This window comes from Mirounga leonina, unplaced genomic scaffold (genome assembly GCF_011800145.1).
Source record: "Mirounga leonina isolate KUSES-001 unplaced genomic scaffold, KU_Mleo_1.0 Mir_174, whole genome shotgun sequence".
NCBI classification, from domain to species: Eukaryota; Metazoa; Chordata; class Mammalia; order Carnivora; family Phocidae; genus Mirounga; species Mirounga leonina.
The window spans coordinates 46,700,558-46,718,948 of record NW_023270451.1 but is presented as its reverse complement, the minus strand read 5'-3'; the positions used below and the strand labels follow the sequence as shown (position 1 = coordinate 46,718,948).

At 39.5% G+C, this 18,391-nt stretch overlaps 1 protein-coding gene across 4 annotated transcripts in view; it reads left to right on the top strand.

Moving 5' to 3' along the window:
- The window catches only part of PDE1C (phosphodiesterase 1C), a 283,357-nt gene that overhangs the window by 19,626 nt on the left and 245,340 nt on the right, over positions 1–18,391 (top strand). For 3 of the 4 annotated variants that reach the window (XM_035020856.1, XM_035020857.1, XM_035020858.1), the window contains one exon: positions 1,893–1,919. In XM_035020856.1, the coding sequence (XP_034876747.1) occupies positions 1,893–1,919 (27 nt within the window). Of the gene's footprint in view, positions 1–1,892; positions 1,920–5,650; positions 9,515–18,391 lie in introns of those variants that run through there. The other variant, XM_035020859.1, reaches the window with a different exon arrangement.

Below are 18,391 nucleotides of genomic sequence, written 5' to 3'. Positions count from 1 at the left end.
CCAGTCACCCCATCCCTCCCACCCCACCCCCCACTCCAACAACACTCGGTTTGTTTCCTGCGATTAAGAATTCCTCATATCAGTGAGATCATATGATACATGTCTTTCTCTGTTTGACTTATTTCACTCAACATAATACCCTCCAGTTCCATCCACGTCGTTGCAAATGGCAAGATCTCATTCCTTTTGATGGCTGCATAATATTCCATTGTATATATATACCACATCTTCTTTATCCATTCATCTGTCGATTACCATAAGGTTTTGAGAGAGGTTCTCTGATTATTCCCACTTTATGGATGAAGAAACCGAGGCTCAGAGGGGTTGAATAACTGGTCTCATACTATAGAGCTAAGTCCCAGAACCAAGACTGGAACACAGATAGTTTGTTCTAAAGCCCAAGCCTTAACTCACTCTGTTAGTTGAGCTTCCTCTCTTTATATATGGTATAATCCAAACATATAAATATCTTTATATATTCATATAGTCTTATATGTATATATCTATATATGTGATTACATGTATGTGTAAAATAATAGTAAAAATAGTAAATATAAAAGCAGTGATCCATTAATCCACCCCCCCTGGGGTCATGGTTATCATTTTGGTGTTTCCTTTCAGATAAATATTTGGTACATTAGGCAAGATCACCCTGTAGGCTTTATGTTGCATTCTGCTTTCTTCACTTAACACCCACCACCACCATGCATATGTTCATTTGAACAGAGATGTAACAGATCATAGTGACTCTGAATTTGAAAATCTGTGCCCTTTTTAAAAAATGTGTGACATATAGCTCTATGAGCAAGTTAGTGGCTCGGCTTCCTGGGTGCAGTGACTGTAATGGGAACGCAGGTGTGGAACTAAGGACAACTGGGAAGCATTGCACTTCCTGGAGATGCTACCAGAAGGATGCCTTTTCCTCTCCTAGCACTTTCTTTCCTTGAATCCCCTCCAGTAAAAGAGGCTGTTCAGACTCTTTGGAGAGACTTCCGAGTCTGCAAAAAATGACACACACATAAAAACCATTAAGATACTAGGATAATAAACTTGATGGCCACTTTCCCCTTGAATGCCACTATGACTGAGTGAGATAGCCAGGGCAGATGTTATCTCCATTTGATAGATTCAGAAGCCCTTAGCCCAGTAGATTTGCCCAAGGCTAAATAGCAGAAGTGGACTAGAACTCCAGCCACTTCTGCTCCTGGGGAATTTTCTTCTAGGAGACTAGCCCACAGCTGAGCCATTAGCAAGTTTCTACTGCTGCTCTCACCACTTTTTCTTCTAGACTTTCTCATTGTCCCTTTCCTCCCTTCTTCCTTCTCTGAAGAGCTTATGTCTGACCTTAGGGCTTAGCTACATGATTACTCATTTTCACTGTAGAAGGCACATCCTTAAAGGGACTTCAGTGCTATATGGTGGAGGCAATAGTAGTAACAGTGACAATACAAACAGCTAATAGTTATTGGCCATTTAATATATGCCAGACAAAAGAAATGCTTTACAGGACCCTGCCCAGTTATTCCTCACCAACCCCATGAACCTAATAAATGGAGGGGCTGGGATTTGCACCTGAGTCTTGTGGTCTTTAAAGCCTGACCTCAACCCAGATACTATAGTGCCCTCAAAGGGGAAGAATGAACATAGGAGGGCAGAGCCATTGAGCTCTTGGGATGCTATTTGTAAGTGTTAAGACTGGTTATATGCATCTGACCACAGTACAATACAATAATCCAAAACTTTTAGCTGGGCTTTGAAACCCATGAGCCTCACAGAAAGAACCTACCACAAAGTTCTCCCCTGCATGCCTGTCCCTGCTGAAGTTATGTTTTCTAACTCACTGCCTGCCACAAATTTTTTTCTGATGTGCGTTTATGCTTCTTTTCCTACAGGAGGAAATATAAGAAAACATCCCAGAGGTAAGAGTGTCTTTCTGAGAAAGGGGAGCTGGTTGGTTGAGTCATTTGTGGCACAACTCTTCGCAAGCCTGGCTCATGGTGGACGTTCAGTGGAATGAACAGTCTCTTGGTTCCTTCTCAGTGAGGTGCCTGCTTCATCTTTGGATCACTACTGCTACTGTAATTAAAAATTGATTGCAGACGTTTAGTGTGGCACCGTGAGTGTATACTTTCCCGTGAGAGTGGATCTGGTGGATGAAAAGGCCTGTTAACTATAGATCTGCCTAGTGATTTTACTAAAACCTCGACCCGAGAGAGTCTGGACTGGAGGGTGCTGAAGGTTTATGGATGGGAACACAAAAGCATCTTTAAATACACTTTTAGTGTTTGAATTCTCTTTTGCCTGCAATTCCTATTTGCCTGATTCTCTGACAAAATGCTGTTGAGCTCAAAGCATAGGTATAAATTCCTTTAAGAGCACTAATGGTCCTTTTTTTTTTTTTATTTAGCCATGGAAAAGGTAATTTAAAGTAGAATATCATCTTTTATCATCCTCCATTACTTCATTTTATTGAGAAGAGTTTGGAAAGCACATTCCAAAGAAAAAGAGTTGCTCAGATCTTTTGTTTGCCAAGCATTAGAAGTCCACAGTTCAGTCTAAAAGGCTAGTGTCTGCTTTTCATTGATTGTATTTGATTTTGGTATTATGACATTAAACAGATTATATTCAGATAAAAAAAATCACAAATGCAATTAAAATCTGCCAGTTGGTTTCAGCAATGGTACTTTCAGTCAGATGACCACTTTAATCTTACCTTTTCTAATGAGCATCATCTTATGGCAGAGAGTCCAGTCCTGTCCTGTGGTTTCCAAATAAAGTCAATAATCCACAGTAGTGGTGTTACAGTTTGATATGCAGTGTAGAGTTGCATGCATCATTGAGAGAAGATGAATAAAGCCTTAGGGCTTCCTAGAGCTTGCTATACTTTTCTAAATATAGTGAGTTTATACAGATGGCTAAATAATTCTGTCTTGTTCAGGTTCATCGGGTTCATGTAGTAATTGCATGTGAACCACTGAACAGGATGTAAATTAATCACTCAGATTAGAGGACATAATAGTCTTCAGTAGTAAAAGGTAATTTATCATTTTTACATGTAGTTAACCTGGGGTATGAAATATTTCAAAGTTGCTTCAATTTTATTTAAAAGGAGATAAATAGACAGGTTAGAGGGAGTTTTACAAGAGAGCGGCTCAAACCTGTCAAGTTTCAAATTACTATGTCGATTATTTTTGAAAGCATATTTTTGCATATCTTACGTGAATGCTGTCACATTTTTTATTATGTCGATGTAATAAAAAAAATAAACTGTCTTGTACCAGCTTCACTGAAGTCATGTAAAGTGCAAATAAATAGAGGGTTGGTTTGAGCCCTTCTATTTTTAATCACATACATATTTCATATAAAATAGACCCATGTCTACTAATCTCCCATTGATTACAAACCATCCCTAAACTTCCGGCTTGAAACAACCATTTTATTCTGCTCACAGCGTTATGGTTCAGGAATTCAGGACGAACTTGGCTGAGTGGTTTGAACCTGACGCAGCTGGAGTGGGCTGTGGCTACTGGAGATGGAGGATCCACTTCCAAGATTGCCTCTTCACTCACATGTGGGGAGACTTGGTGCTCTTTGTTTCTTTCTCTCTTTGCACATGACTTTCATCCTCCAGCATGGAGCTTGGGCTTCTCACTGCATGGTGGTCTCAGAGTAGTTGCATTCTTTGTTGTCTTCCTAGGCCATGTGTTCCAACACACAAGAAGTGGAAAATGCTGGTCTCTTCATTACAGCCTGGGCGCAGAAACTGGGGCAGTGTCACTTCTGCTGTATTTTATTGGTGAAGGTATTACAGAACCCACTCAGATTCAAGAGAAGGGAACATAGACTATAGCTCTTGATGGAAGGGTGTTAAAGAAGTTGAGACCTTCTTCATTTACCAAACCTATCGCCTTTTTCAGAATGATCTTGCTTGATAACTTTTCCAGGGATCTATAAATTTAGATTAAGTGGATACCTCATTTGACGAATGGTAGACACTTTTAAATATGTCTTGAGATCTCTGTCAGTTGCTGGTCTGTTTGAATATATGCTTGCCTATTTGGTGATTAATTTGGACTGGGGGGAGCTGTGATTCCTTTTTCATGTTAGGGGTAAACATACTAGTGTGGACTCAATGGGTTATTTGAATGCTAAGTGTAGTTATTCAGCTTCAGTTAATAAAAGATAAAGCTGGTGGCTTCATGTAGGAAAACTAAATGTTATATTAAAAAGCTTTAGATCTCATAGGTTTGCTTTGGGCATTAGGAGAAAGAAAGCCCAGGATACAAAAATAATCTACCTTTGTTTAAACTTCTCGTGCTAGCCTTCATTTCATTTCACTTATGTATTTATTCACCTTTCAAAGCCATGTTAAAGAAAAAAAAGTCCTCTGGCTTTCAAAGTCATCCTCATCCTACTACAGCTCAACTGAGGTAGGTATCTTTCTTTAAATATTTTATCAAATACTAGGCAGATCTCAGTAGCCCAAGAGTGTGTTATGATAGTGTTTCTTCTGAATCTCACTGTTTATATTAAGGGAAATGTACTCATTTCTTCCAAGGCCAGAATTTCAACCAAAAGAACGATGTTAAAAACTCTTTACTGGGTTAGCAAGGGCACCAGTAAGTAGAAGATAAGCTTCTCCCGGCACAGAAGCCCTTATTGGATTAGGCTTTAAATCAGCACAATTAAAGGGAGCCATCCTTTTGCCTTGTGACTGAATCTTGTCTACGAAGGCCAGTCATTCCAAGAGATTTGTTGAAGTGGTGACATGGTAATTTGACAGAGAGGATTACCCAGGAGAACTGCTTCCCCCTAAAATTCTCATCAGGTTTTTTTTTTAATATAGCTGTAGCTTCAAGTTATCAGGTCTGGCTCTGAGAAGTTTATATCTTTGAGAAAGAATACCAGATCATGTACAAAATAATCACAAATACCTAGAAATACTCTAATACTTCTGGGCTGCCACTAAAGAAAGGAATTGATATCAGAGATGGTGTTATAAGCTGAATCTATGTTAGAAGTGTTTCCAACACACCCACACACATACGCACACTCACACCTCTATTTTAGTGTGCCTGGAAATGCTGTGATTGGTCAGCATAATCAGAGGCAGAGGTACAAATAATGACTTATCCACAAACGTCAGGGACCTCTGCATACATGTGTCCAGTTTTCATGTCTGGACTGTGCAAATACTCAGGTCAGAATGGTCAGGAGTTGGGGTTTTAAGCCACATCAGATAGTGAAAACTTCATTAGAATAAAGGTTTTTGATTGATCAGTTATTAATTCTAGCTTGGTTGGTTGGTTGCTTATTTGCTTGATTGTCAAATCTTAACTCTTTAGATAGTGTAAGAAGTTCTGGTTCTCACTTTATCTGATTTACTCATTTTATGAATCTAGACATTTCTGTGACCAAATAACTTTTTGATAATCAAATTAGATTGATAATCACATCGGTATAAGTTTTGACTCCCCCAAAACTGAACTACTAATAACTTATACTATTGACTGCAAGCTTTACCAATAACAGTCAATTAACACATACTTTGTATGTTATATATATTATATGCTGTATTCTTACAATAAACTGAGAGAAAAGTAAATGTTATTAAGAAAGTCATAAAGAAGGGAAAATACATTTATAGTACTGTACTGTATTTAACTAAAAAAAAAGATCTGTGTCTAAGTGGATGTGTGCAGTTCAAACTTGTGTTGTTCAAGGGTCAACTGTACAAGAAATTGCCTGTGAATTGTGAAGAGGTACATGGTTTTGTAGTTAAGACACGTGAAGAACAAAATAATTAGAATGTGGTTAAGTGCTATAATAGATCTAAGTATTGAAGGTCGTTGGGAACAGTTGGGTTATTTGGGAAGATAATTACATTATTGTATACTGTTCTCTCACTAGATCACAAAGAGAGCCTATAGTGTTGCTTCTTATTCACGGTGCTTGGAAGTATGGGCATATTAAAGTTTAGGATAGCTGAGAACTGTTACTCTCGGTTTTCTCCATGTTTTCAATTATCTTAAAACCGTGTGTTTTGCTGATTCTTTAGACTTTCTCTCAAAAGGGCAAATGTCTCAAAAATATTCTGGACATTAGGAGGATAAAAATGTGTGGAGGTAATCAGTCAAGTGGATATCACACATGTACATAATAGAGAGGCCCCATCTGTTGCCAGGCAAAACAAGGAGTTATTTTTTCCTCCAAGTGTCTAATGCCTTCTTTCACTTGGATTTTTATGTGGCTTAGTAATCACATTTGATGAGCCCAATAATTGATTAAATCCAGCGAACGATTCCCTTAGTCAGGTTTGCCTATGCTGTCACGAATCAGCATGCTTAATGAGTCATCAGCAGAACCATCACCTTTGCTGTTAATAATAGATTTTCATGTGGGGTGGGGGGCAGGGAGCCATGGGAAGGGCTCTGGGAAGGCTGCTTTCTAAGCAATTGTATCCTTGTATGAGCAAGTGCATCTCCTGAGCTCTGTGCCCCTTTCTCATTCTGGGACATAGTAAGACTCATTGGTGAATTCTGAAGCTCTTTCAACATCACAGACATACAGTCAGTGGACTGTTGTCTCTTTTCAGTGAAAAATGACAATCAAATAACTTTTAGGGAAAGTTGAAGGGGATATAGGATAAATCAAGGCACATAGTTTCGCATATTTATGAGTGACCAGTTTTGCATACTACTACTTACTTAGTAGTATTGATATTTAGAGCCTAAGTATTAGTGGTGAAATCAGAGACAAGGGAACCTTCTAAGAGATAAAGTCCTTTGAAAAATATTTTCCTGTATTTGTGATGACTATTAAATTCTCAAAGTAGTAAGGACATGTGCATCTGCTGTGAGAATATGTCCAACTTACATTCCAAGATTGCCAGCTGAATCAAAGTGATTTTACAGTGAATGGTGGCAGGTCAAGGTACACCAGACAGAGCAGCAAAGTGGTTTGGTTAGAGCACAGATCACAGATGGACACTGAGACTTATCCACAAAGGATAATACCCAATGTAGTTACCATGGAAAATGGCCTACGGGTACTGTAATTTCAGGTGAAACACAACCGTGGGAGAAAGGGGGGTCATAGAGTGTCTACATAGATAGTTTGGTCAGAGGTCAGAGTATCAGGCAATTACCAGTCACTCATTTAGTGACTCTTACTCACTCAGTCACCCTCCTAATATATCAGCAGGAGGTTGGGGAGCACAGGTGCAAGGATCTGGAACTGGAGATGTGGCGTAGCAGGAGGTGTGGGGAGAGAGGGTGCTGAGATACAGTAAGTAGTTCAGGCACTGAGTCTGAGTGGTGTATCTAGATACTAGGAGCGGTAATGACCTTGTCATTGAGCTGCCATTTTCTGAGTCAAGAGGATCATCTAGGCACAATTCAGTCTTCATTTCTCTTCCATCTTCTTGTCTGATAATTACTACCATTCTCCCACTCGCCCAGGAGTAACACTTCTGAGTCGCTTCATTTGAGCTTCGGGTTATGTTTGTTCAACTTTAACTTTTGGTTCTCCCCCTTCCTCCATGATAAACGGGTCTCTGACAGGTTGTGGGTTTTTCCTTCTCACTATTTTCATTCTCATGATCTTGCTCCAGTCTCATTACCCATCTCTTAAAGAGTATTGAATGACTTTTCCTAACCACTCTCTTTCCTCTGGTTTCTTCATCTCATTCTGCACACCCATGTCTGATTACTCTTCCCACAGTGTCTCTCATGTGCCATATCAACAACGACACACCTCCATTAGCTTCCTTTTGGCTAATAAATGCTGTCTTCTTGTTTAGGATTTTAAGGATGTCGACAACTGCCTCCACCTCGCTTTCCTGCTTTGTCTCTGTTACTCCCTTCTGTTCGGCCCAAGTTCCAGGCAAGCTGAACTCCTCACTGACTGCCATATTTGCCTTGTGTTTTCTATCATTCTTTCTTCATTCATAACCTTTCTAGTATTTTAAATGTTCTCATTTTTTAGCTGTTGAAAGCCCATATTTTCTTGGAGACCCAATTCAAATGTCATTTCTTCCCATGGAGCTTCTTAGATCTTTCCACCTAAAAGAGATCTTGCTCTCCCAGTTACTGCTGCTCTAATTCCATGTGCAAGAAATAGCTGGGAGCATGTCATTCTTCTTGGCACCAGTGTGATTTTGTTGAGTAGGGAATATGCTTCCCAAAAGCATGGTGCTTTGGACATGATTGGTATTTGTTAAGTGTGGGTTGAATTTATGAGTGAATCAGATTGGATCCTCCATATATTTTTTTATCCTGGGTCAGAACTAAAGTCAGAATTACCAAGTGGAATTGTGGGTAAATAACCTCAGATTGATAAATGACTCATACTTATAAATGGCTTTGTAGATCACTACATACTTCCCCATCCAGACTCTTGTTTGGTCCTCACACTGGCCGGGGTGGAGTGCTATGAGGTCAGCAAGCCAGATGGCATGCATGGTCAAGAACGAGAAAGTGTGTAATTGCTTGGATCATTGACTCTACTTTTCCCTTCTATATGAGTGGATATTTAGCTTTGGGTGGAAACTCTGAGAATATTTTTGCTCTATTACCAATGCTTCAATCTTTATTTTTCCTCCATTTAAACCATTAATTCTAGAAATGTTTAGTGCAATGGCAAATATATTTGTTTGCGGTGCATTATTCTAAATATTTGATAACTGTGGTGTGTGCCATTTGGCTGTTCTGTGGTATTTTGCCAAAATGGTTTTGAGAATCATTTTCTTAGATCGTCTAATAAGACTTAAGTGTGACTTTAAGACTTCAGTAGCATTCATGCTGGACATATCACGAAGCCTCAAAAGTTAAGCCCAGACTTTAAATTGCCTGGGTAGGCAAGTCTCTAATCCCTCTTAATCCCAGTGGCCTTCAATACTAAAGAGGCAGAATTGACTTGATTGATTCAGTCATTGGTGAAGGCTTCCAAATTGGGGCCAAGTCCAACACCCAGCAGCAGCAGCCTAAGAGGCAGCTTTTGGAGTCTCTGAAGACACTGGATCCAACAGTGTAGATCAGAGTTTCTTAAGCTTGACCCTATTGATATTTCCATTGTGAGGATATCCTGTGCATCATAGAATGTTTAGTAATATCCCTGGCCTCTACTCACTAAATGCCAGTAACAATCCTCCATCCTCAACTTATGATGACCAAAATGTCTCCTGGGGGGCAAAATCACCTCTGGTTGAGAACCACTGGTGTAGATAAAAAATTAAGAATCAGATTTCAATTCTTTCACTAGTTTAGCTTTGCCAAATTACTCCTGTGTGGTCTCAGTGTCCTCATCTGTGAAGAGATTGAGGTTGAATGTGAGGATTTCTCTGGTTCCTTTTGGCTCAAAAATGACTATTCTGTGACTCTAATTACTGAGGTCCCTCCAGAAGCAAAGCCTAGACCACCAAACAACCTTTGCCATGATGGCAAGCACTCTACGACTTATAATGAATCATGGAAGAAGAGCAGCATTGTGGATGAGCATGGAGGTCACTGAGCAGGTAACATAGACTGGCCCCGTAGTGATGGTTCCTGGCCACCAACCAGATCACCCTTGGTTTAGATATTTCTAATTTCACCTAAATAATGTGAACTAATCATGAGAAAGACATTAAAAGGACAATTGCCAAAACACAGACTTTGGCAAAAACATAGATATGTCTAAAGGGTACCCTATTGGTTAAATTTATTGTGTATCTACTGTGTACCAGGTGCTTCACATGCATTATCTTATTTAATTTTCACAATGATCCTGTTTTACAGATGAGGAACTCGGAGAAAATAGGTAACCTGACTGAGGTCACAAAGTAGAGAAGTGATTGGGCTAGGGTTTAAAGGCAGGACTTTGAGATGCCAGAAGCTTCTTGAGATCTTTCTATTCAAGTAGTTTCATAATTTTTTTACAGCTCTGGAACTCTCTCACGCTCACCCCCAACCTCCCGAAGGAAAATAGCTTAAAGCTGAATAAAATCAAAGGGTCAGAAAGAAATGTCTTTTGCAGTTCATTTCCCGACTCCGCCCATTGTTCTTTTTTTCATCGGGATACTTTACGTTTGAAAATTTTCGTATTTGGCTTCAACGGGTGAAGCTCATTGAAGCTCTCAGGGAAGTTGAAGCTCTCAGAAAAGTTAAATGAAATCTTTAAAAAGCTCTCAGGAAGGTTTAATGAAATCTTAAAAACAACAACAACAACAACCCAACAAGCTATATTTAAATAATGTGATTGAAGGGGGAACATTCACCTCTATCACCAGGTTCTTTTTTTCAAAATCATCTATTTTAGTACAACAACTTAAAGTACTTTGAAGCAATATAATCAGCCACACATGAATATGTAACTTTTTATGCATAAAAAGTAAATAACAAAAAGAGAATCAGATAAAAGAAAACTTATTCTGTATTTTTCTATCCTCTGATTTAATAAGATAATGCCTCTTCAAAGTTCATGAGGTCACTGCCTGAATTTTTCCCTTTGTCTCTCCATGAGTGGACTCATGCTAGGTTGTTTATTCCCGTAATTTTGGAATGTCAGGGAGAGGGGACCTGAAGGAAACATTGTAAGCAAGCTGGAGGGAATAGATAAAGCTGAGAACATTTTTTTTGGAAGAAGCATGTCTGTAGTCTTCGTTTATCCATGAAATCCAAGTCCTGGCATGAAACTTTTATAATGTTTGGGTAGGTGCTCCTACTTACCTGAACCTATCTCTTCTTGGCCAATAATACTTGGAAATAATAATACTTGCTTCCTAGAATTCTTGGGAGTTCGGAATGAAATGGGATATATGAAACCTTTGGAAATCTTTGGCACATGGCACAATATGGCACATGGATAGTGCTCAGTCACTTGAGTGCTTGGGAAATCCCTCATAGAGAAATCAGAATTCTATGGCCACTGTGCAGAGAGCTTGCACTTTGAGTGCAGGCTCATCTAAGGAAGCAGGAAGTAGGAAGTAGATAGGCCCTGCTTTTTAGGAGCTCTGTGAGGGCAGAGACTGTGTCTTACTTACTGAAGGATGGAATCAGCATTAACAGTGATTGGTGACTGTCTTTTGGGGCACATAGAACAGAAAAAAGGTTGGGGTAGGTAGGGCAGGGGAGCAAGCCATGCAAAGTCAATAGCCATTGGAACATGGCCCTTAATTAGGAAAAAAGTTTGAAATGGCCCAGTCTGGTGTGGTCATGGACGATCTTTCCACAGGAAGGATAGTTCATCTTCATATTTCAGTTTTCAGTTTTGAGGGAAAATGTGTGTTCTTTAAACTATGACAGAATGAATAGTATTGTATTTTACTGGTTGATAGCATGCATTCTAGAATCAGCATGCCTGGCTTCTAACCCCTGCTTTACTGTTTCCTATGTATGACCTTAATTGCTTAATGTCTCTAAGCTAGTGTTTCTCAAGTGGTAGTGATTTCCCCTTCAGAGGCTATTTGGCGATGTCTGGAGATATTTTTGGTTGTCACGTCTGAGAGTGGGGTATTCTACCGGCATCTAGTAGATAGAGGCCAAGGATGCTGTTAAACATCCTACAGTGCACAGAACATCTCCACCATAACAAAGAATTATCTAGTCCAAGATGTGAGTGGTATCAAGGTTGAGAAACTTTGCTCTAACCCTTACTTTCTTCATCTGTACAAAGGGAATAATAATAGTACTTACCTATAGGGTTGTTTTCAGGGTTAAATGAGATAAAGATTGAAAGCATTAAGTGTACTTCCTGGCTTTTTGTAAACGTAGAGTATTTTAGCTATTATTATTAATGTTACAATTTTGACCTATGGTTCATTGTTTATGTAGCACATTTATGAATTCTGTTTCATAGGTTATGTAGTTGACATAAAAGATTTTATAGAATATTAGATGCATTTAAGTTTTATAAGGAAAACATTTTGAAGTACTTTAAATCATGCATTGGAAGAGATTTTGAAATTGTTTTGAAGAGATAATAGGATTTATGTAAATACAGTATACTCTGAAATAAATCAGAAATCATAAATTCTGCATGCTATTATATTCTATTAGCCCTGAAAAAGCATAAAGTCACAGATTTTAAAAGAAACACTTTGATATTGTTGCATATTGTTACATAGGAGGCAATAAAGCAAAACAAATTTACTGAGAAATGAAGTCCCATCTGTTACATGCATTATCAGTAATTCAATGAAAACTAGTAGCTACAAAGTGAGCCCCAATATAAATTGGAATGGATTCCTACTTATACACCAGACCACAAAAATGTCCCTTGAGGTCAATACAAGTCCTGTTGCCAGTATGGTAGGTCTGAAAACATGGCTCTACCTGGAATCACAGGGCAAGCTCCTTTCAGCTGTTGAGTTTGTGCATGGCAGCACTGTGCCACAAGAGCTGGGGTCGTCCTGGGTGTCTTGTTGCCCTCTGGTTTAAATGCAAACGGAGGACTTATGGGATGACTTTCCTGTAGTCAGTTCCTTAATCTTTAAGGTGCGTTTTATCTTTTAGATCATACTCAGGAGTTTCTTAGAGTTAGCACAACAATTAAATAGCTTGAGAAAAGAGCCTGATGTGTGCAATATGGACTGTGAAGTACATGATCATTCTTTGCCGGTGTGCCAAATTGATAATTCCAAGTAATTTTGCCGTGATTTTGGAGTAATCATACTAATTCTCATGCCCTGTGTTGTTAGAAATAGTAACAGTAGAACTATATTTACTAGTCACCACTGTTCACTCATGACCCATTATCAAGAGAAAAAGATAGATGGGGTGCCTGGGTGGCTCAACGGGTTAAGCATCTTACTCCTGGTTTCGACTCAGGTCATGATCTCAGGGTCATGAGATCGAGCCCTGCGTTGGGCTCTGAGCTGAGTGGGGAGTCTTGCTTGGGATTCTCTCTCTCCTTCGTCCTCTGACTGCCACCTCCTCCCCCATGCTCTCTCTCTCTTTCCCAAATAAATAAATAAATCTTAAAAAAATAAGAGAGAGAGAAAAAGAAAATGAACCCTTTTGGTAAGGCAAAGAGTACCTGTTTGATGGGCAAACAGAAGCCTCATTCCCTCAGGGATCACAGTGCTGCTCCAGGATGGGAACAAAGGTACTGAATAATAGCAATATCAGTGATGGTGACGATGATGGTGATGGTGAGGCGGCGGTGATGGCGTTGGTGGTGGCCCATGCATACAGCTATTTATTAAGACTGTGGCTTATGCTCATCAGATCACACTAACTTCATACTTCTACCTGTTTGCTTTACATCTGCTTTTTTCCCCTGCTGACTTCTCTGTATTGAGAGAGATGTTCCAGGAGCGTGATTTGGGGATTTGGCAGATAAGGTGCTGATGAAGCCATTGTATAGCTTAAATAGTTTCCCATTTAGCATCATTATTTTGAATAGAAAGAAATTTTCCTTAAATTAGTCTGTCGTGTGGAAAATGAATCATATTTAAAGGGTACTTGTGATCTTTAGATTGGTGGGGTGAATGATTCCCCTCCTTGATATCAGTGACTTCTGCCTTTTGTTCGAGTGGGATACTCTAGGGGCATTATTATACCAGAAGTCTATTAACAAGGCAACACAGCATAGCATTGACACTCAGAACATGGCTTTTGGGGTCTGAGAGGCCTAAATGTAAATCTCATTTCTACCCCTCCTTGATTTTGTGATATTTCAGCCTGATAAGCATGCATATTCTCAAGGTATGGGCTACTAATAGATCCTAACTGTTAAGGTTGTTGATAAGGATTAAATGAGACAATGTATGTATGGTGTATGACCCAGTTCTAGGTATATAGTAAGTGATTAATAAATTTTAACTGCTAATATAATGCCCTCCATGGCTATAGAATGCCACTTTTCCTCATAATAAAGAATGAGACCTTGCAAACTCTCTGCAATACTTGGCGTCCCTCAAGGACTTACTCTGCTTGTACAGGAGATTAATTCTTCAGGATATCATTAGTCAGAGGAGTAGTGGGACTGGTGCCAGCAAATTATGGGCAGAGGTGGGAGAATCTGCCTTATGCTTCAGGCTGATTCATAAAGTTGTGAAGATAAAGTACAGGTCTCTAGAAAGAGCCTAAAAGAAGGAATCTAGCTGTTTAGTCAAAGATTCTAGGTGTTACCTGTTCACTGCTATTCTCTTGGTCCCTGAATTTATCTTTTAAGATGTCCTGCCATGTACACGTTGGGGGGCAGGGACCTACCATCCCTGCCAGAGATTTAAAAGGGGAAGTCAAGTTGCAAAATGAGAGCTAGTCCACATGGTTTGCATTAATAATACTACTCAGAGGTTGAGCGAAGAGCAAATTAAAAGTATTTAGTTTTAAAAATGAGTTCTGCTGGGGTGGCTGGGTGGCTCAGTCGGTTAAGCGTCTGACTCTTGATTTCAGCTCAGGTCATGATCTCAGGGTCATGTGATCAAGCTCTCCATGGGTCTCCTCACTCAGTCTGCTTGAGATTCTCTCTATCTCCCTCTGTCCTTCCCCTCCCATTCTCTCTCTCTCTAAAATAAATAAAAATAAAAAAGATAAAAATGAGTTCTGCCAAAAGTATTGAGTAAAATAAAATTAGCATGTTTTATTTGTAGGTGTAGAATTTGGCTTGTCTGACTTCATTCCTAGACTCTTCACTTTACTGCATACTTACCGAGTATAAACTATGTGATGGTCATGCACTGTGAGACATTAAAAAATAAAAATAAAAAGAGTAAGATGTGGTTTCTACCCTCAAGGAGCTAATGACATAATGGGAGAGAGATAGGGACCCAGGCAGGTTATTTCAATATAACATTTTTGATAGAGGTGCAGAGGCATAGTGGAGCAGTGCTCTGCTTAGTTTGGGGGCTCAGAAAGTCTTGTTGGACATGAGTCCTGAGCTGAGATTTAAGGATGAGTAAGAGAAAATAGCCAGATGTGGAAAGTTTTTATGAGTGTTTATTTAGAAGGAGTAACATGAGCAGATACTTGATTTTAATAACTTCTGTTATCTGAGTCCCAGTCTCTGCTCTGGCTTGAGTGGGTTTTGGTATGCAAGGGTGGGGCAGGATCCCTGTGCTGTGGGTCTCCTAGTGGGTGTGCCATGAGTAGTAAGTACTTAGCCGCTGCACAGAGAAGTAGGTAATCACTTCTCTAAGGGCTGCAAGCAAAGGAAAGGAGATGATTAATAAAGACTTTTCTTTACTTGAAGGCATGTACTATGGCCATCTGGACCCTGTGGACCACTTGCCTGTCAGAATGGCTCATCCCAAAGAAACCAAGAACCACTTCAAAATAAAAATCAAAGGCAGATAAAAAGAATCTCCTCCACCTTCTGTAAGAGAGTAGAGATTAAAAGTAATGATGGAAAGTGTTCTGTCCTCTTTTTTCTCAGTTTTTATAAGGCTGGTCTTTTTTTCTGTTTTAGATATTTTTATTTATTTTAATTATCTAAATAATTTGTGAATACGTTCTCATTGTAAAAAAATCAAAAGATTACAGATAAAGCCAAAGTCTCTTTTAATCATTCGTTAACCCTGTTCTGTTTCCAGGTAACCACTGTTAGCAACTTTATTATTTAAGATTTTATTTTTCATTTATTTGAGAGAGAGAGGGAGAGTACGAGGGAGAGCACGAGAGGGAGGAAGGGCAAAGGGACAAACAGATTCCCAGCTCAGCGGGGAGCCCAACGCTGGGCTCCATCCCAGGACCCTGTTATCAACTTTCTTATATTTCATTTTTATATGTTTGATAGAATTCATCAGTGAAACCATCTGGGCCTGGAATTCTTGTGGGAAGAACATATTCAAACAGTTCTCCAATGATATCAGAAACATGAGGAAGGTTTGTTAAAACACAGCTTGCTGGAACTCACTCTCAGAATTCTGATTCTGTCAGCCTGAGGTGGGGCCTGAGGATTTACATTTCAGAAGGTTCCCAGGTGCTGATGATGTTGCTAGACTGAGGAACCACACTTGGATAATCACTGCCTTAATAGGCATAGGGCTGCTCTGATTTTCTATTTCTTCTTAGGTCGTTCTTGGTAAGTTGTTTGTCTCAAAATTGGTTAATTTCATCTATGTTGTGGTATTCACTGATATGATATTGTTTACCATCTTTTTAATTTCTGCAAAATCTGCAGTGTTACCCCTTCTTTTGTTCCTGATATTGGTAATTTGTGCTTTGTCTCATTATTTTTGATCAGTCTTGCTACTTCTTTATTACTTCTATTAATGTTTTAAAAAACCCAACTTTTCTCTCTAATTTTTTCTGTTGATTATTTTATATTTTGTTGCTTTCTGCTCTTATTTTTATTACTTCCTTTCTTCTGCTTACTTTGGGTTTAATTTTCTAACTTCTTAAGATGAAACATAGAGCATTTATTTTAAACCTTTCATCTTTCTAATACAAACATTTAAGCTATACAGTTTCCTATAAGCTCTACAGTTCTTCCTCTGTATCTCCGCGATGCCTTGTCTCTGCCTACAGTGTTACTTCATCACACTGGATTCTAGTTTGTTCGTCTCCCTAACCATCCCATAAGCTCATTCATATAAAAGACCCTCTTAATCATTTTTTGTTTCCCTAATAAAGCCAGGATGACTATGTCAAGAGCAAGTGAATGGGTGAATATGGTTGACCTGGTGGCTTAGATGCCTCCTCCTTTGTCCTTGTTTCTTACATATGTGGTTCTCAGACACAGGAACACCATTTATGGAAGGAAAAGTCATTTTTGAAGCAAAACTATGTGGGAGTGGAGAAGTCCTTGTTTTGAAAAACTGTTACAATAGGCGACAGTAAGGCCTGGTTGGCACTCAGAGAACATTATTCCACTGCCTAAGTTGGTTGAATTTTCTCTGAGCTACCCCCCTCTGGCATTTTCTTTGGAGGCCAGGCTGCCCTTCGTGCTCATTACCAAATGGGGTCAAAATGAAATTTCTCTCCCTTCAAGTCAGATTTCACAATTGACCAGGTACAGTATAGCTGAAACGTGAGGCTGCTTTTCCCATTTCCACAGCCGCAGGTGGCGTGTGCGGCTGTCAGAGGCCAGAACTGCCCTCTGCTAATGTACTTACATACTACAACAGATATGGACCGATACCGTTGGAATTTTGAACTACTGGGTCTTCAGAGATACAAACTCTCACATGCGTGGATTTTCTGGCTTGTGGCAACTTGTTCAAAGGGAGAAGCATTATGGTGTTTGTTTCCCCAGGGAAAATGGGAACGTCCTTGGAACACTGAGCTTGGAGGTCCATCATTATACAAGCCATTTACAATAAACACTTACAACAAAATATCATTACTTCATTCTCAAACTTTTAAATCCAGACCACAGGTATAGATCTCAAAACAAGCAAATAAACTAGGCTGAGGAGAAATTAAATTTTGATTAGGAATCACAATGACTGTGATGATAGCTATGATGATACGTGATAATACATGATAGTCATTGCATTCCCGGCACCGGGCTAAGAGCTTTCCACATTGATCTTATTTAATTTTTGCTATAACCTCTGATGGAGGTGCTTTTGTTTCTCCTACTTTATGGGTGAAAAAACAGTCTTAGAGAACACGAGCAATTTACCCAAGGTCAGAAAATAGTTGGTTTCAGTTGAAGCCAGTTTGGTACTTAAGTCCTCTGCTATCTGCCTGTTTCTTTGACTCTGGGGAGATGGGGATATGGTGACAAAGTGGGGTTGTAACTGCGCTTGCACTACAATTCATCACCAGGGCTGATTACAGTCATTCTGATGCAGGTGATTTGGGCATTTGCTTAATTCCTCTGTTTAGTTTCCCTGTGCATTTGAAGCTGAGCATGACTGGGGGCTACCGCGAATATATCTGGGGGAGAAAAGGAAAATAATCTTTGTAGAGAATGAAGACCTTAATGAAAACTGTGCCAAAGAAAAGGATCTCCAGATTGCTCAGCCTTTTCTTGTACTGCTCAGGGGAGTCCACATGCCAGACTGGCATCTCTGTCCGAGGCACAAATCTGTGCTAGCACAAATCAGCACTTTTTCCTTTTTGTAAGATCTGTGATGAGATGTGGCTTGTGATCAAGTATAATTGGGAGGTGGGGGGGGGGTATCTAGAAGCTCCAGTCCCATCTGTGGGGCCACAAGAGGACTTGATTTCTCTTTCTGTCTGCTTTTAGAAGCTTATTGAGGAAACCGGTTTTTCCAGTTCTCTCCCCAAGATTCCTCCCTTTTTTTCCTTGCAAGAGGCTGATTTCCAGGTGCTCTAAATCAGCAAGTGGTTTTCCTGCCTACTGTGACCCGCAATAAGAAAAATTTTATACCATGACTCAGTGTATGCTTATACAGACACATTGACACCCCCTCACACTCACAACTGAAATAAAAGTTTATCTTATTGCGAGTAATTAAACCTGATATTTCATATTCTATTCTATTTTATTAACATAG